The sequence below is a fragment of the Squalius cephalus genome (assembly GCF_949319135.1).
Source record: "Squalius cephalus genome assembly, chromosome: 19".
NCBI lineage: Eukaryota > Metazoa > Chordata > Actinopteri > Cypriniformes > Leuciscidae > Squalius > Squalius cephalus.
In genome coordinates this window covers 34,622,298-34,647,698 of record NC_137140.1, presented here as the reverse complement: position 1 = coordinate 34,647,698, position 25,401 = coordinate 34,622,298, and the positions used below count along the sequence as shown (strand labels likewise).

The 25,401-nt window shown below is 38.5% G+C and overlaps 2 protein-coding genes across 2 annotated transcripts; both read right to left on the bottom strand.

Annotated features, from left to right (window-relative positions):
- Positions 1 to 2,130: 2,130 nt before the first annotated feature.
- On the bottom strand, positions 2,131 to 9,339 carry ush1gb (Usher syndrome 1Gb (autosomal recessive)). Its single transcript, XM_079852176.1, has 4 exons — positions 8,944 to 9,339; positions 4,667 to 5,117; positions 3,123 to 3,698; positions 2,131 to 2,429 (listed from the first exon to the last, which is right to left on the bottom strand). The coding sequence occupies exons 1-4, from the start codon at positions 9,105 to 9,107 to the stop codon at positions 2,145 to 2,147; spliced, it is 1,476 nt and encodes a 491-aa protein (XP_079708302.1). The 5' UTR covers positions 9,108 to 9,339; the 3' UTR covers positions 2,131 to 2,144.
- A 686-nt stretch (positions 9,340 to 10,025) lies between these two features.
- On the bottom strand, positions 10,026 to 23,834 carry hid1b (HID1 domain containing b). Its single transcript, XM_079852137.1, has 19 exons — positions 23,704 to 23,834; positions 22,765 to 22,914; positions 21,830 to 22,000; positions 21,215 to 21,328; positions 20,214 to 20,320; positions 19,672 to 19,785; positions 19,327 to 19,597; positions 17,911 to 17,967; positions 17,645 to 17,785; positions 17,242 to 17,332; positions 16,841 to 16,992; positions 16,487 to 16,565; positions 16,239 to 16,403; positions 15,388 to 15,630; positions 13,935 to 14,086; positions 13,764 to 13,844; positions 13,517 to 13,608; positions 11,476 to 11,634; positions 10,026 to 10,974 (listed from the first exon to the last, which is right to left on the bottom strand). Exons 1-19 carry the CDS (start codon positions 23,767 to 23,769, stop codon positions 10,911 to 10,913), a joined length of 2,469 nt encoding a protein of 822 aa, XP_079708263.1. The 5' UTR covers positions 23,770 to 23,834; the 3' UTR covers positions 10,026 to 10,910.
- Positions 23,835 to 25,401: the final 1,567 nt, after the last annotated feature.

Below are 25,401 nucleotides of genomic sequence, written 5' to 3'. Positions count from 1 at the left end.
CATTTACAATTTACAACCCAAAATAATGTGACCAATTATTCAAGAATGGGTTTAGAAAACATTAACACAGAAATTTGTTCTGCTCGTGTTTCGTAAAAGCGAGAAAAACATACATTTGCATCCAGACAAGCATTGAACGTACCATAAATGTGAGTCGGGACAGCAGTGTGTAGCTATACGTGTGCATGTACAGATGGAGATGGAGTGTGTTTGTATAGACAGATAAAGTAACAAGAGTTATATCAGCTTTCAGCATGTCGGTCTCTCAAACCTGCTGCACACACACCCATAAATGAGCAGAGCAACACAGTATCCAGAACAAACATGTCACCCACTGAGCCAGAAGCTTTGACTGCGGTCGATCAATAGCAAACACAGAACCGTACAGTACATCAATGAAACTGTACAAACATCACATGACCAAGGAAGATATTTCACACACACCCAAACTCCAACCGTCTCTCAGCTGGAGTCAGTCGGTATAGTATGCAATCATTATCATCCTCAGAATGCAGTACATTGCCAACATACAGAAAATTTCCCATGAGTCAAACTGCAATGTGTTTTGGCTGGACATCGATGCTGTCCAAAGCTCCATATACAATATGTATGCACAATTATAAACATAATCCCAAATATAAAAACATTGAATGCATATGAATTCAGTTCCAAAGTGCAAAAATTATATAATGTTTGCATATACAAGTCAAGTTTGGACACATTTGACTTAAAATTAAATTAATAATAAAAAAAAAACAAAAACAATTTAACATAATCTGGGAAAATATGGGAAACTAAAGCCCTGATATATGGATTTTTTGCTCCATCACTAGCAAATCTGTGTTAACATTGTCAAAATTTAAGCTGGGTTGTCATGTGGGAAGGTCTGAATTGAGTTGAAAATGCTAATTATTACTGCATATTGCTCTAATTTACCTTAAAATACAGTATCCGTATGCATGACAAATCAGAGTGAATCAGGAACCACATTGTCTTTGATGAACCTCAAGCTGGTAAGACTTTATGCAAATTATACCACAAAACTAAAAGGGTATTCATAACCGCATGTAGACTTCATTCTCCAAGTAGAACCTCTTTGTGAGCGGGAAGCAGTGCTGGATACAAAGTGATGTGAGACCACATAGAAGACCTGTAGTTTTCCTCCCAGCCACAGGGAGGCAGTTGTTTCACTCACTCATGCACACACACACACACACACACACACACACACATGCACAATGGCTCAGTTCCAAATGCAGGTAGAAGAAGCATTTTAAATATGTGAATTGCATTGCGCAACCCATTATACTTCCGCAATGTCACACATTTAAAAATGAAACAGTATTTGTAATCAGAAGAGAAGTATTGAAATTGATTTTATCCTTCTGGTAATGACTGAACAGGTTTTAGAGAGAGCATTGTATAACAGAATGCAGTCAGAACAAGTTTACTAAAACAGTGCATAAGTAGGGTTTGGCTATATTAATATTATTCAATAGCCTGCACAGATGCTAGCAGAAAAACAAAGTAATTTAAGAGGAAGAGCAAGTTAATGCATTTTGCTTAGAATACTAAGCCAAACACATTTTTTATTTGGAATAATATTAACACAAGATGCCTGTGAAATGATGTAAAATGCACCTTAAAGGGATGGTTCGGAGTAAAATCAACCTAGGGTCCTTTGCACCATGACCTCGAGCTCCTGCCTCCTAAAATACTATATAAAATACTAAAATACTAATTCTACTGCCTCCTAAAATACATTGCTGATTCTCAGACAGCATCCCGTTTGCAGAGAAATAAATCCTAGAATGCAACGAGCTCAGAGAAATAATACATCCAAAATAGTGGACAAGATGAGACAAATGCTGGTTATAAAGTACTGATAAAAATACTCTAATTAAAATTGATTTACCTTTCCAGTGTGTATCATGTATCAGCTGGGAATCAAGTCTCCCATGCACTTTGCGTGAGAAGCACTATTTGTGTGTGTACCGTGTTAAGTTGATGCCTGTTAGGATACAGTTTAGCTAGGATGCTGCCTTAAAAAGCAGCCGCCTATGCAGGAAGCAAGGGAGTGCACTAGGTTTTGGAACAGAGTCAATAACAGACAGACACACACACACACACACACACACACTCTTTTACAGCATAGTGTCTTGCATGCCGTCAGCTCTGTCGATAGCATTGTTGCGTCTGTTGCACGCATCCAATAGTTTTTTGCGGGGTCCGAGTGGGATGTGGATGCTAATGAGGTCCTGCTCAGAGCACAACAGCAACGCCTCCAGGTCCATCTGCTCTCGACTGAAGATGGACAAGAAGTCACTCAGTCCCTGAGATGCCAGGAAAACTTCCAAAGGAGCCGATAATGGCTGTAGCTCGTCATCCTCCTCCTCCAAACCGAGGTCTCCTTCCTCCCATGGCAAATCCTACAGGACACCGCCAACATGAGAACTGTCATTATAACTATCAAAGTCTCTGGACACCCACTTTTACTTAACAGGTTTGCATATTTTAGCTTACTAAGAAAAGCATAAAGTCAAGCATGCAGGCATGCAATCTCCATCGGCAACTAAAATAGGGCCTTTTTCTGTTCCAGCATGATACATAAAGCTCAATAAAGAAATTATTTTATAGTATGGAAGAATCTGAATGGCCTTCACAAGAGGAACCCCTCTGAACACATTTGGGATGAGTAGGAAATGCAGACTGAGTTATGTTGCAAACATCCAGTGCCAGACTGCGTCTGATCGGGAGTAAATCCCTGCAGTCATGTTCCAACATTTAACGTAAAAGCTTCCTATAAGAGTGGAAGCTGTAACCAACTCCCTATTAATGCCCTTGGCACTGAAATTAAATGTTCAGAAAGCACATATGAGCATGGTTTTTGGAGACCCGGTTCTGGAGAACCACTGTCCTGCAGAGTTTAGCTATATCGCAAATCAAACACAATCTTTCGGTTAGATTTGGGATGGAGCTAAACTCTGCAGGATAGTGGACCTCCAAGACCGGAGCTGCCCATCCATGATGTAGTGCAAGTACAAGACAGTCAATAGTAAAAGTCTAGCTCAGGTGGTAGAACAAGTGGCATCCATATAGTACCTGCTAATTTTTGTTTGTACCTGCAAATTCCTCTCTTGAAGGCTCAATGAGCTGCCTATGCTGACTTCATCGAGACTGGGTGACCGTAGGGGCAATCTCCCTCGTAAGCGGACGTTCGGGGCTCGTCCCACTGGTTCACTCCCCACCACGCTACCCTCATTCCGGCCCATTCGAAACAGCCCATCAGTCACATAATTGCGACGGAAAACCATGGTACCGAGTCCTGGGCGGTTGAACAAAGAATCCCGACCGGAATCCGTACTTATTTCGGAGTATGCAGCATCATATAGACCCGGATCACTGAGTGCGCGGGAAACAGTGTCTACCTCATCATCATCTTCATCTTCATCTTCCCTTATGTCCTGTTTACCAGAAAACATGTTACGGATGTTGAGTCGAGGATTGGACTGCTGGCGTGGGTTGACGTATGTACCCTGCTTCATGAACATGACGTCATTGCCCAGCTGAAGACCAGAGATCGAGCGAACACTCCTTCGACCGTCTTCGGAAATCTTGAACGTCCCATCACCTTGCTTCTTCTTCTCAAGACGCCGCAGAATCTTGGTCCGGCCTCTAGTTGTGGACTGAAGCGTTGCCTGTAAAGAGAAGTTTCTCTGTTATACTTCACCCATACAAACTTTTTAGCATTGCCGGTAACACTTTATTTTACAGTGTCCTTGTTATATATGCATGTACTTACCATGGTAATAACAGTAAATTATGCATAATTACATGCAACTAACCCTCAACCAAATCCTACCCTAACCCTATAGTAAGTACATGTAGTTGCTTAATATTACTCAGCCCTTAAATATTTAATTACACTGTAATAATGACACCTTCAAATAGTGTAACCGCATTGCCTTACATACGTCACTAGAACTCCATTGAAAGACTATTGTTAGTCAACTAGCATGCGCTGATGTCTGAAAGGCATTATGCAACTCTAACAAAGAAGAAAGTTTTAGATTTATCCAAAGCAATGTACAGTAGTTTTATATCAGGGACATTTGCACAAAGGCCAATAAAGAAAACCACCTACCCTGAACCCCATTGGGATAATTTAAAAATGCAAACAAACATGAGTCAGGCTAATCTTATTGGTATCATACTATGCTCTTTTCAGGGGTGTCCAATACTGCTCATGGAGGGCCAATGTCCTCCAACCTGGACTTTTATTGTGATCTCAAAGCCTTTGATTAGATGGTTCAGGTGTGTTTGATTAGGATTGGAGCTCAACATTGCAGCAAAGTGGCCCTCCGGAAGAAAGATTGGACACACTGGCTGAAACCACCCAGAATATTAGATAAATGAAAATGTAAGGTGTGGGGAATGAACCACATAGGACACTCTTTATATATTCTTTATGGTGCCAACCCTTTGGTACAGGTTATGCAACGGGAGTGTGCATTAGACACTTTAAAATGCCAGCTCACTAGGTTTGGAACAGAATTTATAAATTGCTTGTTCATACTGACCTAATTGTTGACTCCATTAAGCAAAGGATTTATGTTTGTGTTACTGGTTTGATGCCCCTTTGTACCCTTGTGTTCAGACACAGTACCTGTGAGTACGTCATGTTGGAGTCGAGGGTGTTGAACTGAGGGATCCTTCGGCTTAAGGTGCTGCTGAAACTGCTGTAACTCATCGTATCCGACGTGTCCATCGCGGCGCTCTCTCTCAAGTAATGCTTCTCCATGCGTTTGTGATGTTTGCGCTGAAGCTTTTCACAGTTCATAATGCGTTTCTCTGCATTACGGAAGGCACGGTCCTTCAATTTGCTCACCAGCTTGGGGTTGATGGTGATCTGTTTGGCGGCGATAGAGTCCAGATATCGAACACAGTCCATGTGGCCCCTGGAAGCTGCCATGTCCAGTGGCGTGTGGTAGTCATTGTCCAAACACCACACGTTGGTGCCAAATGACACCAGAAAGGACAGACAGTTCAGATGGCCGTTAGCTGCCGCCAGGTGAAGGGGAGTGTTTCCCCAAATATCACATTTGTCTGGATCTCCACTGTGGACCAAATAACAAAAGCAATAGTGGATTGGTTATGTCTAATTCTGCTGATTCTAACATAGTTTACATGGTCAAAATTAGTGGCCGGATATGGTTTTGTCAGTGACTGATACCAATACCATTATCTAAAGAGCAGGGTGGCTGATTGACAATATTTAAGTAAGGGATAATGTACATCCAGCCGGTTGTTATCGCAGAATAAACCCGACAGGGTTTGATCTTGCATCACCCTAAAGGGGTTTATTCTGAGATAACAACTGACTGGATGTACATTATCCCACTTATTATACGGCTACTTGCCGCATAAGTAAATAATTAGATTGAAATATTGATCTGAGTCGAAATATTTTATTAGCTTTTTAAAAGCAAAGCTTCCGTGGAGAGAGCAGTTGTGGCAAGTTCAAACTAGGACATTTAAGGGATACGGTATACAGTCATACCACTTATTACATGGTATTTCACCACATAAATAATTATGGGGATAAGAGATACTGATATTGATTTGTTTTAAAATCATACCTGTTTTATAATCCATTACAGTGTACAAGACAATCATCGTAAAATGGCAACAGCTGAGTTTGTATGAAACAAGAGAGAGCGAGTCCGCGAGATGACAATTATATAACTACACAAAATATTGATTTGAGTTTTAATATTTTATTTGCTCACCAAACGCAAAACTTCCACGAGTAGCTTGGAAGCATAAAGTGCTGACTTCAGTTACCCGGATGAGCCTATGTTATCAGTTTTTACCGGTTGTTATCGGGGGATAACATACTGCTGGATGGCACGATTGACCAATCAGAATCAAGTATTCCACAGATCCGCGGTGCGTAATAATGCAATTTAATAAAGTTTCCAGGCCAAAATGGTTCTTGGCCAATGCTGAAAATGATAATCTCAAAATGATCAAATTTCGGTTGATTAATTGGCCAATTACTAGTGTAAATATAGAGTGTGTGAATACATGTGTCTGTGCACATGTGCATGTTGGTGCATGAGTGCATGCATTCATGTTCTGTAATGTGGCAAGGTGTTAATCTAAATAAGTAACATGATGCTTTGGAGCTCAACTTACCTCCTGTAACACACATGTACACACACCTACACATTATGCAAACTGCCTTTGTGACTCACCTCTCAAAGTCATTAAAAACTGTGCACCATGTAATGCATTCATCATCACAGAAAGAGACCTGCAGTATTCATTACCAAGCATACTTTTACAGACTTTCTTTCTGCTTGTTTCATGCATGAGACACAGTGTTGACAATTTAGTACAAGCGCAAAACCCTTGTAAGTCAGTGTAACATTAACCAAGGATGTCAAAATTATGTAGGCCTATGTTTTCCCTTAAACCAACTGAAGTCCAACATACCTTAGTTAATACAGATGAAATGATGCTGCACATATAATATGCTGTCTGCCCTCACTAAGGCCCATATAACCGCTCAGTGTTTTCTCTTTTAGGCTCAAAGTCTCATGCCTGCAAGAGTTTCTGCAGTACAAACGGCTACCACTCATTAGCAGAGACCAGCACAAACTATTCAAGGTTTTATGGGACCATGTGGGGTCACAGGATTGAAATGCAGAAAGCAAAAACGTGAAAGACTGAGGTGCATAATGGTCCTGACATTCAAGTTAAAGAACTGCCAACAGCCAGACAAACAGGAAGGTGGCAGAGGAATAGCCCTAATTCATTATGTTGACCTTTAACTGTGAACATTAACATCTTTCTCTCTGTCTGGCCATGTGTAAAAGTCCTCTCCATGAATGTGCACGAGGCCATGAACTCCTCTTAAAATCTCAAGCATTAAAACGTCCTGCACGTTAGAGTTGTAGCGCAGACATGCTGGAGCCCTGATGCTCACTTGGTCGATGCAGTCTGTTTTTGTCAATATCGTACTTTTCAAGTAAAAGCCTTTCCAGCTATCAAGAAAAGCTCTGTTCAAAACAATTTTTTAAACACATTTTGGCCTTATTCAGCATAATGTTCATCTGTGCATCTAATTTGAAAAAAATAAAATGTTGTAATCATTTTTCAAAATGTTAAAACTTGCTATGGAATGACTTTCCTTTATGATGATATCTCCTCTCCAACAGCCTGACTCTGTTTAATCATCTAATGCACACTTTTTTTTTTTATAATCCAGTCCACTCCCGATGGATAAAATCTAGGGCTCGCCTTCATTTTTTAGTTAAATATCCTGTTTCATTCAGAAATGCGCTTTTGATGCATTCCACAGTATTCCATTAATATTACCTCAAAATCAGCACAGAAAAACATCTGGGCCTATACTCATCACATCCAAATAAAAACTTACACTACAAAGTGATTCTCTCTCCTAAACACACACACTTTGGGAATCATGAACTCTAAATGCTGAGCTATGACTCAAACTGCATCGGTCTCTTCTTCTGAATGTGTTTCAGTAACAGATCTGATGGAGAACACTAATTAGTGAACAGTGAGGGTGTTCACAGAGCAGAACATTTAGCTTCCATTATTAACCTTGTCTTGAGATAAGAGCCAGGTTATTTAGATCTAATTACCTAATGACTTGAGAAACAATGCAATGTTACAGCTTTCTCCTAAAGCAAGTTCCTCCTAAAGAACAGTTCACAGAAAATTGAAAATAATGTTATTATTCGCTTTCCGTCATGATGAGTTGGTGCAGCCTGTTCCATATGTAAAAATCAGATTAACAGCATTATTTTGTGAACTATTCCTTTAAAAATATCAGTTAGACTGCCGAACGCTGCAGATGTCCATAACTAATTACAGTAAGCCTTTATCTGCAACTCCGGTGCATGCAGAGTTCATTATTTATTATATAATATTGGCCTACTTTTAAACAGTAGTAAGACAAGACAAAAGACAAAAGCATAATTCAAGAGAGATGCATTATTCTCCTGGTGACCTTTATTTTAATTAGCCCAGAGCAGTAAATATGCAAATAAAACAATGCAGATATCCATCAGTGAGAGCGTCTGGGTTTAGGACTAAATGATCTCGGTGCAGATGTGATCCGATACAGGAGAACACAGAACAGCCATCCTGTTAATGAAACCGTATGAGCCAAAACATACCTAGACCTGAGAGGGCTGTATATCATATTAATTATTTTAAAAATGTATAAACTACCTTCCTCAAGTAGAATCAAAGATATAAAGGGCTTAATAGACTGATGCTATAATCATTTAAAGTTCCACAAAGAACTTTTGGTTACACTTTATTTTAAACCGACTCAAATAAGTACTGAGTAAAATGAATTAACATGAAGTACATGTAGTAACTTGCTACTACGTCACCTTAAAATAAAGCGTTACTGAATTTTTTATTCTCTTTACAAATCCTTCTGCTTACTAAATGCTAAAAAACAATCCTGATCAGCAGTACATAACAGTATAACACATCTTCTCTGAAAAATATTGCATTGTTGAGGGTCTCAGGGACCCCAGGCATTAAAAGTGAGTAAAGGAAAGAAATATTCACATGCTAACAATTTCACACTGCTGTATATTAATCTTGTTATATTGTATTTTTGCACAATGCATTTTTTTATTGCTGGAGTCAAACTGTTACTAGATAACAGTCCAGTTCTGAAAAGAAATGCTCACAGTCTTAATAACAATTAACTGCCTGCTGGAATTTGACTCAGCGAATATTACAAAAAAAAAAAAAAAAAAAAATCTCTATTATTATTTTCACACATACGTGATTTGGGCTCGAAATTAAAATTCTAAATGGAAAATTATGTTAAAAAAAATAAATGCATGAATAGTTATATACATTCTCCATAAATAATTGAGCATCACTGACCCTCGTGCCACCAGCAGTCTGAGCGCGTCCAGGTTGCCGTGGTGCGCGGCCCAGAGCGTCGGCGTCATCCCATCCTCATCCGGCGCGTTCAGATCTTTGCGCGTCGCGTCTCGCAGCAGGTGCAGGTGCCCGTCTCGAGCCGCCCGGTGGTATTTATCGTTCATGGCGGCGAATGAACCTCCACCCCGGCTCACGGACGGTCATCTGGCGTGTGTGTGTGTGTGTGTGTGTGTGTGTGTGTTGGCGAGATTTCACGTGCGCTTCTGGCGTCTCCACTCGAGCAACTGCATTCACGCTCGAGCGGTTGCTATGGGAGACCTCCGGAAAGGCCACGCCCACTTCCTCTAAGCGCACACCTGAGAGATGAGAAGTCACACCTGCGGTGACACACTCATGAAAATCACACTCTGCTAAATGCACATTAGGAGAATAATCAATATTGATGCACGATATATGGGTCAATGACGTGACGGGTCATTTTTTTTGTCCAAAGGCCTTAATAATAATAAAATAATAAAAAAACAAATATATAACATCCAAAGTATGTAAGGTAGTACAACTTGATCTCTTTTACTGAATCCAAAAGGTTTTAATTATATTTTACTACATAAAATATAAATCTTTAAAGATTTTGAAGTGTCAAAAGGTCATTCGGTAAAACCGATATAGTAAATATTTAAATGGAATAATATTGTTTTTAATAACTAAAGGAACTACAATAATGCAAATATAAAGCAGATAAGGCTCTTCTTTTTTTTTTACATTTCCCCTTTTCTCCTCTCCCTGTGCAATGTTTTACTTGAATATGTTGGAGTGTTTAGAGTAGTCCAATAAATGATTACATTTATGAGATCAGTGATAATTTGTTTTAATATTTCTTCTGTGGGACACACTATATACTATCTCAACATCAATGTCAAATCAGTTTTTAACTTTCAAATCAGTGGTTAAACCGAATGACTTTTTTGGTGACAAATTTTTTCCATCTTGTAAAAAATGACAAAAAACAGTGTTGATTGTACAAACCACAAAATCGTATTGTTAACACCTAGGTAAACTAAAAAATGGTTTCAAATATAGTTATATCTCCATTCTATTTTATTTTTACACTTTTAAAAACCTTATTCGTCAATGACCCATGTAATACAATGATTTGACACGAATGGCAATTATATTTAGACAAAATCAAACATGAGTAAATAACCTGCAAAAGGACACTTTGCAATGTTGCTACTTTCTGAATTTTTCATCAAAAAGATCAATCTTATATTATTTATATAAATATGACATTTTATGAAATCTTTTCATCTAGATTTTATTGTAAGCTATTAAGTTTGCCTTCATAACTTGCTCTGCCTCTTCTGATCAATCCATCAATTTCTGATGGATTAATTAAAGTCTCATTCATCCTTTTTCCTATTAAATATCCTGTATCATTCAGAGATATAAAATTGCACATTATATAAGAGATTATATAATATTCTGCTCCATACTAATTTGAACAGGTTTCTTGATTTGCAAACAATAAACTGGACCAAATGGCATTGAAGAAAGTTTTTATAGTATTTTTATATATGCAGCATTCAGGTTTTCCAGCATTAAGTTTTTGCTTCAGTTTATATACAGAGTTCATTTACACACAGAACACTATTACAGTAAAAATAACATAAAAAAAACCCAATATAAACACACACTCCTCTGGCTGTTCACGAGGTCAGAGACCTGAGGGTTGTGTGTCCGCTCTCATGGATCGACTCAGCGGAAAATGAAACGGTGTCAAAAATAACAAGAGTTGGACTGAGCAGCATCACTTCATTCATTCGTATATATACTGTACAACACAAAACACAAGGCAAGGAAAACTAAATCTTAGACTGCATTGAGTTACATTTTGGAGAAATAATGTGAAGTTAAATCCTTCGTTCTGAGTGTTTAGTTTGGAGAACGATTCGATTCTCTTGATGTCATTAAATTCTCTGGATCTCAAACAGCTTGACATCAGTGTCGTACCAAACAGGAGGATCCACGTTCCTAAAACAAGAAGAAAAAAAAGAAACTTTTATTATGTTTTATGAGATGTTAGCCACATGTGAATACATTCAAAACATCACACAAATTAGTGCTGGGAAACGATTAATCGCATCCAAAATAAAAGTTTGTGTTCACATAATATATGTGAGTGTACTGTATATAATTATTTTGTATATATAAATACAAACACATGCATGTATATATTTAAGAAATATTTGCATGTATATACTGTATATTTATACATATTTTATATTATATATAAATATAATTCTTACATATATACATGCATATGTGTCTATTTATATATACAAAATAATTATACACAGAACACACACACATATATTATGTAAACACAAACCTTTATTTTGGATGTGATTAATTGTTGCACAGCACTAAAAATATATATAATACTAGATTATAGAAATATTGAATTGACTGTTTGTATTCATGCTCATGTATTCCTTCTCTGTCCTGTAGAGGGAGACGGAGAGCAGAACTCACCGTAAGTAGATGATGCCCCACATGTAGGTGCGGAACCACAGAGCCGTGCCCTCGTTGGCCTGGTACTTGCGGATGAGGATGGGATGAGGGACCGGGAGCAAACCCACCAGAGTCCCGTGCTGCAGGAACTTCAGGATCTCAGACTCATCCGTCAAACCTCTAGGAGAACAACAAGAGTCTCTCAGTCAAGAGAGTGCGGCGGGGATGACGTATTGTTGAAGGCCGAAACCCAGAAACAAGTTAGCATTTTAGCACTTTCCATCGTCCCGAATCAATGGGGTTTTGGCCCTGGGTTAAATGCCACTATAAACTATGAGATCACATTGAAAATCTCACTTTAAACCTGGCTATAGAACTGTGAAACATAAAAAAAGACGATGTAAATTGAAGCAATATATCAGATTCTGCACTATTTCTATAAAATTAATTAAATGTATGATGATCTTTGGAACATCATGCTGGAGATCATGACGTGTGTGTGTGTGTGTGTGTGTGTGTGTGAGAGAGAGAGAGAGAATGAGAGTGTGTGTATGTGTGTGAGTGTGCATGTATGTGTGTGAGTGAGAGTGTGTGTGAGTGCGTGTATGTGTGCGAGTGAGTGTGTGTATGTGTGCATGTGTGTGAGTGTGTCTGTATGTGTGTGTGAGTGTTTGCGAGTCTGAGTGTATGTGTGTGTGTGTGTGTGTGTGTGTCTGTATATGTCTGTGTGTGTGTGCGTGAGTGTGTGCGTGTGTGTGTATGTATGTGTGCGAGTGAGTGAGTGTGTGTGTATGTGTGCATGTGTGTGAGTGTGTCTGTATATGTGTGAGTGTGTTGTATGTGTGTGAGTGTTTACGAGTCTGAGTGTACGTGTGTGAGTGTGTGTGTGTATGTGTGAGTGAGTGTGTGTGTGTGAGATTGTTTGCTTGTGTGTGAGTGTGTGCGCGAGTCTGTGAGTGTGTGTGTGTGTGTGAGTGTGAGTGAGAGAGTGAGTGAGTGAGTGAGAGAGTGTGAGTGTGTGTGTGTGTGTGTGTGTGTGTGTGTGAGTGTGTGTGCATGTGTGTGAGTGTCTGTATATGTGTGAGTGTGTTGTATGTGTGTGAGTGTTTACGAGTCTGAGTGTACGTGTGTGAGTGTGTGTGTGTGTGTGTATGTGTGAGTGAGAGTGTGTGTGTCTGAGATTGTTTGCTTGTGTGTGAGTGTGTGCGCGAGTCTGAGTGTACGTGTGTCTGTGAGTGTGTGCGTGTGTCTGTGAGTGTGTGTGTGAGTGTGAGAGAGAGTGAGTGAGAGAGTGTGTGTGTGAGTGTGTGTGTGTGTGTGTGTGTGATTGTGTGTGTGTGATTGTGTGTGTGAGAGAGTGAGTGAGAGAGTGTGTGTGTGTGTGTGAGTGTGTGTGTGTGTGTGTGAGTGTGTGTGTGTATGTGTGCATGTGTGTGTGTCTGTATATGTGTGAGTGTGTTGTATGTGTGTGAGTGTTTACGAGTCTGAGTGTACGTGTGTGAGTGTGTGTGTGTGTATGTGTGAGTGAGAGTGTGTGTGTCTGAGATTGTTTGCTTGTGTGTGAGTGTGTGTGTGTGTGTGTGTGTGTGTGTGTGTGTGTGTGTGTGTGTGTGTGTGTGTGTGTGAGTGTGAGTGTGTGCGTGTGTCTGTGAGTGTGTGTGTGAGTGTGAGAGAGAGTGAGTGAGAGAGTGTGTGTGTGAGTGTGTGTGTGTGTGTGTGTGTGTGTGATTGTGTGTGTGTGATTGTGTGTGTGAGAGAGTGAGTGAGAGAGTGTGTGTGTGTGTGAGTGTGTGTGTGTGTGTGTGAGTGTGTGTGTGTGTGTGTGAGTGTGTGTGTGTATGTGTGCATGTGTGTGTGTCTGTATATGTGTGAGTGTGTTGTATGTGTGTGAGTGTTTACGAGTCTGAGTGTACGTGTGTGAGTGTGTGTGTGTGTATGTGTGAGTGAGAGTGTGTGTGTCTGAGATTGTTTGCTTGTGTGTGAGTGTGTGTGTGTGTGTGTGTGTGTGTGTGTGTGTGTGTGTGAGTGTGTGTGTGTGAGAGTGTGTGTGTGTGTCTCTCACCTGTCTATGCAGATTTTCTCCACCTGAGGCACCAGCACCTGCAGGAGTCTCATTATAGTCTGCAGAGGAAGTTTACTCTTCCAGGAGAGGACCTGACAGAAAGCATGGACAGACTGATAAACTCACTGGATGTGAGTGTTTTAGAGAGGAATGTGCATAGCTATACTTTCTGAAAATGTCCACAAATATTTAGGTGTACTCGAGGTCCTCACAAGCACTGGTCTGTAACTGAGGTTTCATGACTCACCCAGTCCGGAGCAGGAGTCCAGTCTGATGAAGACGACACGCTTTTCTGACTCTTCACATCACAATCCTCACTTAACGAATTCTAAATCATTCAAAAATAACATTTTTTATTGATATAAACAGAACAATTAAACAAATATTAAATGCCAGAGGTCATCAAGTGATGCTGTACCTTGTCATCTTCACCTGAAGTCGCTTCGGCGTCTCTGACTGGTGTCTCAGAGCTGCGATCTGATTGGCTGAGAGGAGAGTCAGTGTTACACTGCAGTAACAGTGTAGATCCGTCCTCAGAAACCTGCGACGCTTCTGTTAGTTTATCGATGCCTGCAACATAATGAACCAACTCATTTTTTTATGCCATGTCTTCAGTAAGGATATCTTCAGTTAACAAAAAAATAAATAAAAAACGTGTAAATTGATGAAAGTTCTAAAATACATTCAGGTGATACTCTTTTAAACGCAGTTAAACATCTCTCTGAAAACAAGTATATCGATTTACTTCTGAAAACAATGAAGTGCAGTAAAACATGTTTAACGGTCATTCGAGTTATGACAAGGAAGATGGTGGTTCTTCACCTTTCAATAAATATGAATATGAATAAATATGAATCTTGAATGACCTGAACAGCAGCTAGTAGAAACAACATGATCATTCCTATATTTGAATTATTTTTTTTCGTGGCATTCATCCCGTTCCATCTGACACTTGTTATTATTATAAGAGTTTATTAATGTGACAGACTTTTGCTCATGCATTTCAGAATGATGAAATTTAAGCTGGTGTGAGGTAAGATTGGAGAACTGGACTAACCGGTGGACCAATCGCATGAGTGTTTTGATGAGCATCAAGGAATTTATTCTGTAAATGTGTTTCCATCATAGTTTATTGTACATGCATGTCTTGTTACCTGCTAGATTTTATGTGCATTTTGCAGTGTGCATCCATTGTATTTTTATGTAATATTCCTAAATTCTCTTAAAAACATGTGGATGGAAACAACAACTTAAAGGTTGTTACTAACTACATCCTTATGCATCGCTTTCTGCCAGGACTTTTACAGGCTTTTCCCAAATCACGGAAGTGACGTCGACATCCGGGTTAGCAGTAGCATGAGCCGTCCGGCAAGTGTTATTTAAATAAACTCCTGATGTACTTACAAACTTTCCAATGCCTCGTTTTATGAGTACAGAACCTATTTGTGCTACTGTAGAAGTTTGGTGCCATTCTGGGCATTATTAGTGGGGTAATTTAAGAGATATAACCTTGGATCCATTAGCGCCTGCACTAAGCCATTCGGCTGATTTCTCTAAATAAGCTCTAACTTTAATAATGTTCGACCAAGGGAAAAAAGGCTTCTGGGGGGTGTTTGGCTCAAGGTTATGGTGCAAAGGACTGATTTTACTCCGAACTATCCCTTTAATAGTCAGGGGTGGAAAACTCTTCAACCCTATTTAAACGCACCAGATCCAGCTGATCAGGTCCTTCAGGATTATTTGAAGTCCCAGGGTTGGGACTAAACGCGGTATAGGACTGTGGCCATCCAGGGGTTTGACAACCCGAGTCTACATACCGAGGGTAAATGGTGCAACTGTGTGTGTACATATAGAGGAAGTGTGTTACATACGTGGCGTGGCCTTCAAGCTTGCGTTCAGAGTGCCCGTTTGCACCGGTGTGGTTTTATATGGTTTCTCACTGCAGGTGGCGCTGTAGGCGTTGTTGGTCTCCATGAAGACGGCATTATGGGTGCTGTTGCTCCTGCTTTTCCTCTGCAGAGCTTTCTGGATTGAGCTGGCGTCTGTAGGCAGGTTAGCCAGCTGGTGGAAGAGGTTACGCTTGCGGATGATGCCGTACACCAGGTTAAAGTTACCTGATTATACAGAGGAATACAAATGCATGAGACGTAAATTACAATCGTCATGCTTTTAAATATGTCATTCTATCCACCGATTTTGCAACATGGAAGGAGGCGATTTACTTTGAAAATCTGTGAAATTTACAATTTCTGACTTGAGCTGCTTTACAGCATACATTTAATTTTTCTCATATTTTCTATTATTTTCCTGTTTATTACTGTGAAGCTGCTTTGAAACAGTATTGTATAAAGCGCTGTAGAAATAAAAGGTGACTTGACTTTTAATGTGCAAGACTTCTGATTTATTAGTGCTAACTAGAAGAAAAGTGCAGTAAATGATAAAACTATTTTGCAACATGAAGAAGCAAAACAGACGGTTTTCATTTGTACAAGTAAAACTGGAAACAAATGACTATGGAAGGCTCACAATGTATCTGCTCAACGTTAAAAATAAGGTGGATACAAAAAAAAGAAAGAAAGTGTAACAAGGCTTGCTGTAGAAAGCATGCTATATGCAAAAATGATTTGCATTCAATAATTAGACTTTTGTCACTTCCACTTTTTTATGTTATTAGTCATTTAAATGCAGAACTGGTCAAGACTGCATTTACAACCGCGCTCACCATCGAACTGGTACTGAATGACGTTGTTAAAAACTTCAAGCAAGAAGAAAACCAGGTGGTGGTTAGCAGGTGAGAAGAACAGGAACCAGGGGTTGGAGAACACCTCCAGCAGGTGCAGTAGTTTGTTGGCCGCTACCATAGACAGACTCTTCAGGTAAGGAGACACTGAAACAACAACAGCAACGATCCATCAGGAAATGAAAACAATCTCTCAAAACATATGCTTTACTCTGAGCAAATGCACTCACCATTGACTATAACAGTGAGAAGACAATCATACAGGGGCTGCAGTCGCTGATGGCCACTGGTGATGATCTTATGGAAAACCTGTCGATCAAAGGAACAATTCAATTCAGTTCTTAAATCTCATCAAGGATGCACTTCTTAGAAATAATTATGATGCACTAAGTTTCAAAATGCATGTGCAAATGAGATTTGAGAGCTAATCGAAGGACAAGTTAAATCTGTGAATAAATCACAAATAGTGAAAAAACAATCAAACAAATAATTTTGGACGACTGTTATGATGTTTTTATTGTATTGCTTTGAGGCTTTTAAACCATCTTCAATAGCAAAGGCAGATGTATCTGTGTTTATCTCACCACTATCAGCAGGTCGGCGTGAGTCCCAGCGAACACTGATATATCCATTGGCACACGCACACAGTACGGCTTATTCAGACGCACCCCAAAATTCCTCTCTCCGCTTAACAGCAACAAGATGAACACGCCGATATGCACCAGACCGACACGTGCTGCGAACACATGCATATGAACACTGACATATATGCCTAGATTTTACACATCCACACTTTATAAAATAAAACACCACTAAAAATAGGTAATACATTTTATTAGATCAGAAACATGATAAAATAGTTAGAAAGTACTCATACATTTATTTCAAATCATCATATTATTTAACAAAAAAAATTTACAGTATGGGTAAAATATATGGGTGGATTTATGTTGTACGTGTAACACCGGATGCATCAGATACTCACACTGATTGGCACGAGCGTCATTCAGATAGAACAGAATTGGCACCAGAATATCCAGCACATCACTGCTCTTCAACACGTAGAAGAGGAACTTCTGAAACACAGAGATGAAGAAGCTCAAGGCCTGAACTGTAATGCAGTTTCTGGAAGCACAGAGCTGAAAAAGTACTTCTAAAGAAAAAACATCTGAAGAACAGAGCAAAGCCATGCCAGTAGTCTTGAATTTCTATACTAATTACATTAGAGATAAATAAATAAAAAAATATATTATTTCATATTTTATTTTTATTTTAAATAATGCATTTTTCTTGGTTTTATTTTGAATAAAACAATATATGTTATTTCATTTGAATTAAATTAATAAAATAAAATAAAATAAAATAAAACAAAATAAAACAAGTGGCACCTTGTTGAGGTCACAGAGTTTCCAGAAAAGCACCAGCAGCTCCTGATCAAACTGGATCTTCTTGCAGGAATGGGGCAGGTACGTCTGCATCAGGGGGTTATTGAGCAGCCGGCCGATTCCTCGCAAGATGAAATGAAAATCCTAAAGGCAAAAAAAGATATGCATTTATAAATATAGTATTATTATTATTATTATTATTATGGTAATGTTAATGTGTGAGAATACTGATCATATGTAAGGTAGGATGGGGTTGTGATGTGTCTCACCTCTTCTCTATGAATTCGAGACAGGTAGTTTACAAACAGGTTTTCGCCTCTTGTAACCTGAAACATATCATTTAGTAAAATCTGATCCTCAAATGGAGCGTTTGAAATACTCAACTATCATAATACCAAACATGTTCTCTTTCAAAACCCAGCAGGCCGCTTAGACAGCATTCTTGGGAATCACAGACATGCTTTGTTTCGGGCTCAAATGTACTGAAAATTATACCGCTTTAATTTACCACTGCCACGGGAATATTTTCACATTAGATGTAGGATGCCCATCAGCGAAACGTCAATTATAACGGTTTTATTCAGCACTCAATCTAAAAAAAAAGCTACTAATTAAACAGATATTTGTATTTACAATGCATAGTTTGTACTTACAGTTTAACACGTTTAATTCATAGAGTGGCATTCAGTTATCACCTAGCAAATAAATAGTTATTTTTGCATTGCATTTCACTTATTTTTATCTTAACTTCTGGGAAGTCATCAGAGTTGACATTACTTAGCATCGTGTGATTATATTGCCTCAAAAATAGTTAACTGCATTATTGCAATAAAGTTGGATAAATTAAATCCAAATGTATCTGCATGCATACAAGATACTATATAAAGTGATATACTGTATACTTTATATCAAATCTCAGCTGGTTGATTGCTTGTATCATCCCAAAATGTAACTATATTATCACTCAATTCTCATCTGTTAAATGCGACTAAGGCATGTAGATATTAAGATATCACAAACATTAACATCATGATATTCGGCAAAGCTGCTTTGAAAATGTGCATTGTGAAAAACACTATACACATACATTTGATTTGACATGGCATGTAGGCCTGATGATTAATTATTGATTAATCATTTGATTGTGGTGATTCGATCTAAATCACAATTATTTGAGATAACTGCAATAATTGTGCTGGTTGTAAATGGTTGTAAAATACATAAAGATAGTCAAAAGTCTTCCTTCATATGAAATTCAGGTTTGTGGGTTTAATAATCAGACTGCATTATATTATAATGTAGGATATTATAATTAATTATATAAGTACAAATTTTCAGAGCATTAAAGGGCCTATTTTATTATATATTTTTTATTATTATACACATTTCCAAGTAAAATATATAAATGTATGAGGCTTCAACTGTAAGTGACATGAACAAAACTGAAAGAAAAAAAAAACATCATTAATCGCAATTATTCGTATGACAATTACTCGTCAGCACGAAATTCATGATCGTTACAGGCCTAATGGTACATCACGCATTGCTTTTACTAATGTAGTAGGTCATTATCCACACATACAGAAAATTCACATACTATACACAACAACAAACAGATATTTCATACATCACACATACTAGCATGCTGTTCTGAACACAGCCATACACCACGTGTGTGTCGTTACCTTGCATCCTTCAGTCGTTGTGTTCTTGTTGTAATCGGCAGAGCCGGTGTCAGTGTTCGTGCTCGGGTTCGGGTTCGGGTTCAGGCTGGCGTTTGTGTTAGTGCCGTCGACAAGCTCTTGCTCCAGTGAGACGATCAGAGTCTGCAGGGCCAGCTCAGCTAGCGCCCCCCGCTGGTCAGAGAACATCAGGTGATTGTACGGGATACCGTACCCGACAGGATCATACGCACACACCACGTTAAGAAGAGAGGTGAAGAGCGGCAGGGCATGTCTGAGACAGAGAGAGCAGACTTTAATTGTGATGTAGCACAACCAATGAGAATACATGAGTGCGTATGTGGTTACCGGTTTTCTCTAGAGCAGAAGAACGAGACCCATGGGTTGAGTGCGTGCGTGTCAGATGGAGACTGATACATTTCTTCTGAGAAACATGTCAACAAAAGCTTCAACAACTCTGCCCTGAGAGAGAGAGAGAGAGAGAGAGAGAGAGAGAGAGAGAGAGAAACAGAAACAGAGAGGTTATTTATTTAGCAAGGATGCATTTAATTGATTGTTAATGAAGTTAAGATTTTTAATGTTAAAAAAGATTTTGCTCTTTTGACCGTTCGATTCATCAAAGAATCCCGAATAAAAAATGGCATCACTGTCTGTTTCTACAAAAATATAAAGCAGCACAATTATTTTCAGCATTGATAATAAGCAGCAAATCATATTATACTGATTTCTGAAGGATCATGTGACACTGAAGACTGGAGTAATGATGCTGAACATTCAGCTTTGATCACAGGAATAAATTAATAATAGTTCACAATATGATTGTTTCTGCTGTATTTTTGATCAGATGAAAGCAGCCGAGGTGAGCGGTGTGAAGTGGGCTGATCTCTGACCTGTTGGAATCATAGGTGTGATTGAGAGGCGGAGTCTGAGCAAAGCCAACGCCAGCTTCCCAGATGAACTCACAGCTGTCTATAGATTGGATATCAGCAATGCCATCCTACACACACACACATTATATATTATAACGAGAGAGTCTGCAAGGTTATACATTGAAAAAAAAATGATGTAGGATTTACTCTGAAACAATGAGCACTTCTGAGGAAATCTAATTATTGGGTTTGACAAAGTCCAATACCATTGATGTAATTGATGTAATTATGAGATACTTGCCATCTACTAGTAAACTAGGAAAAAAAGCAGAGCTATTGTTGTCTGTCATGAAAAGCTAATTAAAATAGATTTAAAATCTATTACTCTCTCTCTCTCTCTCTCTCTCTCTCTCTCTCTCTCTCTCTCTCTCTCTCTCTCTCTCTCTCTCTCTCTCTCTCTCTATATATCGAAATAATAATAATAAAAAATAAAAAAAATGCTAAAATAGTAAATATTACAAACATTTTGTAAAAACAAGTACTAAATATTAAATGTTTTAAATTGCAAGTCATGTGACATTAGAGCACTGTGAACATGCAAATGTATGGTCAAATGATTGAACTACTAACTTCAAATCTCAGGGGTACATCAAGTTAATATTTAATGCGAAAAAGTGTTCTGCTGATAATATGATATTGTGAATCATGCAGAAAATAAACATACTGATAACATCTTTACACTAAATGCAGTGTAAGTTGCTTAGGATAAAAGCAAATCTGCCAAATGCATAAATCGTAAATGTCTACAGACTTCTTTAGAGTTGTCTGAGCAACCTTGGAGACTGCCGTGCCATTCTTATTTAAAAGAGGGACCATTTTGTTGAATGGTGGCTTACAGTCTCATTATTAAAACTTAAAAACTGCTGCTGGTCACTTCTACATCATTCTGAGTGTCTCTTTCTGTCTTAGCAGGAGGTTCTTGGCCAGAGTAAGTAATGATGGATGGATGGAGAGGGTCATACCGCAGTGGTCCTGCAGTGGCTCTCGACAGTGAAGTCTGGACAGAAGAGCAGATCAGAGACAGCCGTGAGGAGGGACTCCGCCAACGGCCGGGTGGACTCGTCATCGCTTTCATCCTGCGGCAAATCATGCTTTTAATCACAAACGCACTAAATTCATGTTTTTTTCCAAACAGTACTTGGAAACAAGCTTGTCTAACCAGTGTTTGAGGAGCTATTGGCTTTCTGAAGAGTTTCATACACACAATCACATCATCAATACACTCATTCTGCTCCCTTCATCTCTTTAATCACAGGATATTTAATATGCCGTCGTTCTTTGAGGCTGTCACAATCAGAGCAGTGTTCAGGCTGGTAACAGGAGACCGTAAAAATGCACTGGAGAACAAGTACTCTCACTCACACACACACACACACACACACACACACACACGCAGCTCATGCTTTAAAGTTCATGCAAGGCAAAGGTTTTTAGTGCTTCTTCTTAAAACCTGCGTGCACAGCTCATGCACGCTCTGGGAGGGTGTGCATACTTATGCACTACATAATCAACCGTTTGGAGAACTTTATTAATCACACTGAAAGCAATGATGAGAAATCCCTCAGTGAAATACTCACAACAGACTTGCCCACTTTTGGCACGGTGGACCAGAAGAAACCACGCCAGTCTGGATCCTCAAAGATGTACGGCAGAATCCGAGTCAACAGACGAGTGCAGCTCAGTACGGTCTGTCTGTCTCTCTCACACACACAGCCCGAGTCTGCGTTCAACACGAGCCTTTCCACTGCCTGCAACACACACACACACACACACACACACACACACACACACACACACACTTACTTTGAAGCTAAAGTAATGATTAGTTCTTAAATTCATTTGAATTTATAACTCATGACTGCTCAAAAATCAGAAACCATCATTAATATTATTCTGGAATATTTATTTTACTCGCATAAACTTTAACTTTCAGATGAAAAAGATTCGCAACTTTTCATGCTACAGTGGTTCATTAATATGCATGCATAGTCATGTTTATCAACAAAATCCCCAAAGTGTGAGATATGGGAAAGACAAAAAAGATAAAGAAAAACAAACAAACAAACAAACAAACATAAGAGTCATGCATAACATTGTGTGTTAAGCCTCAGTTGATACCTGGGTCAAAATGGACCCGAATGCAAAAAGTGGCGAAGAACAGTATGCGACAAAAGTAAAGAAGTATGTCCAAATTCAAATTCACATAAAAAAGTAGGCTAAAAGTACACGGATGACCTACTACTTCAGGTGAGACTGTGCATACGATGGACTCTTTAATATCCCATGAGGCCACGGGAGAGGATTTGTGAATGGCAGTGAAGCGACACAACTGATGCTGGTAGGTCACATGATAATCGCAGCATGGCGAATGTAGTACGTCCGAATTACATTCATACTACACACATGCATACTATATAGAACATACTTTTTTTAGTGGTTGTTAAGTAATTACTTATTAAAAATAAGTACCTACTCAAGAGAGTATGCGATTTCGAACGCAGCCATAATTTACCTTGAAACAGAGGGTTGCCAGATTGGACGGAGACTCCTCTCTCACCGCACGGATCTCAGCGGCAGGAACAAGAGCAAAAATATCCTGCGCCGTCAAGTCGACGTCAGTCCAGAATTGGTCCCAGAACACATCATCAGAGGCCTCTACGGGCTGTAAAAAAAAAAAAAAATCACACACGGGACAATTTTCATAAGTTAAAATGAATAAAAGCACAACCATTCAATAAAAGTTTTGAGATGGAATTTTGTGACACTGTCTGTGGACATCTTCCCTTACACCTTTTTCCCATTACAGTAAGTACATCTTGCCCTTTAATTCTCATTAAAATCATAAAAAAACAAAAGCAAATTAAATGCAAAGCATGTTAATGGCCCTGAATTCTTCATTTTCTTTATTCAAAATATATATTTTTTATTTGTTTATAAAATATAATATAATAATACTTCTCTCACCAGTCTTTGTTACAGGACAATGTAGATTATTATTTTAAATCCTTTACAAACAAGGCGTTTTTTTTTAAACTGGGAAAATGTAAACAAAGCAGCTCAGCTTCACCTTAAATGACCATCACCAGTAAAAACTCACTAAGAAACGAGAACAACAGAGCTGAATGTAATAAAAACACACACAGCTGTCATAGCTGTATGCATTTTCTGATTCTCTCTCGTTTCGTTTCTGTGCATAATTTTTAATCTTTTGACATACAGTTATAGAATTTGGATTTAAAAACCTAACATTTAATATTAAACGAAATCTTACATTTCCAAACGGGTGTATAAAGTTGAACAATATGAGATTATAAGAAAAGGACATCATGCGATAGTATTCCATCTGTTACACTTTAACAGCGTTTTGGAACATTTTTAACTCAACACAGACATTTATGAAAGTCATAGTTATACAAAAGTTCTAAAAAGTCAAATAAAAAGTAAACTTGACCTGTGTTTTGGTAGTAAGTTGAATCACCGCTTTTCTGAAGTGCAGTTTGGAGTCTGAATTACCCATCTCACTCCGATCTGTCCACCGCGCACCTGTGGCGCAGGTGATCACGACGCCAAATTACCAATCCTACTACAGCAAAGGTTTAACTCATGAATATTGATTACGCCATGCTGACGTTTACGTTAATCTGGCTGGCGCATCCAATCATATAATGTATTCATATTTGAGCGCCAAGTAGGATTCGTTGATTCGCCAGCGGGCTGGCGCCCATTTCATCCTTCATCCAATCAGTTTGATCATCTGAGGTAACTTTCCGCCACGTCATGAATATTCATGAGGCACGTTTAACCCATAGTAGGACTCGTTTGTTTCTGACCAGGATGCTAGCATGGTTGGTTTCCGGGTGTGTAAAGTACATATTTGCTCAAAGATTACTCTTTAAAAGTTGTGTGGCTTAAGCCTAGTGTGAATTCATATTAAGTTCTTACTTTAGAGGCGTAGCTAACATTAAATACAATGGACGGTATTCTCAGAATGATAGGCTACACGTCACTATCCATATGTTGATTCCTTTAGTCTGCACTGTCTGTGGCATTAGATATGTTCTGCTTTAAATATAAACATAAACACACAAAGAATATATTCTCTCTCCCCAGTGTACGTATATGTTTTTCTTGAAGGTGTTTAGCATGAAAAGCCACCTGTTGTAGGCTATTTGTGGACATTGTTTCCTGCACCATTATTTGCTACATGCAAATAGGTCCTCTAACGAAGTCTACAAATATCTTGTATTTGAAATTCTATCAGCATAGTTACTGGTTAGAAGTGATAGCTTTTTAAGAATGTTTAGTTCTGATCTGAGCTCAAAAGCGGCATGCTTAATAATTAGGGGAGAGCGGGGCATATAACTTAATGTGGGGTTAGTTTAACACACTTGTTTTAAATCGGTACTTCCACACATGCTAGCATGATGAAACTTTGTTTACTAGTTGCCATATCAACACTATATAGAGAAAAAATTGCGCCAAAATTAAAAATCTTTGGAAGATATCACTGAACATTTATTTAACCATATTAAAAGTAAATGTTTTACTTATGTTAATTTTATGTTTAAATTAATTTGATGTTTTATGTTATGTTGATTTTGATCTCCAATCTGTCATTTAACAGTTGAGAGCGTTCTTTAATGCTGTACTTTAACCAGTAAGACACTCGACGGGTTTAAATCCCAGTTGAGCAGATGGGCCATGATGTAACAACACTGCGTTAAAATGAGCCCATATTAGAACTGTGATATCGTAGCCTCATAGCATAATTGCCTAAGTCATTTTTTGTTTCTTCTGGTTTTCCAAAGACATTGAAATATGACTTAGGCAATTATGCTATGAGGCTATACTACTATTAATTCTATTGAGAAAAAAGGTGAATAAAGACAGAGTCAATGTTCAGAAATGATTAATTATTAAAATGTTTTGAACTATGCTGTATAGCTGTGATTTGCAGTGTGTTTGTTGTCAAACTCAAAAATTAGTTTATTTTTAATTATTAAAAAATGCGATTGTTATATGAAAAACGTAATAATTGAATAATTGAAATTATTTTAATTTGTCTTGTACATTTTTTTGATTAGATCAGATAACATTTTAAGCTGTCATATGGTCATGTTACAATGTGGCCCTCACATGTTACATACCT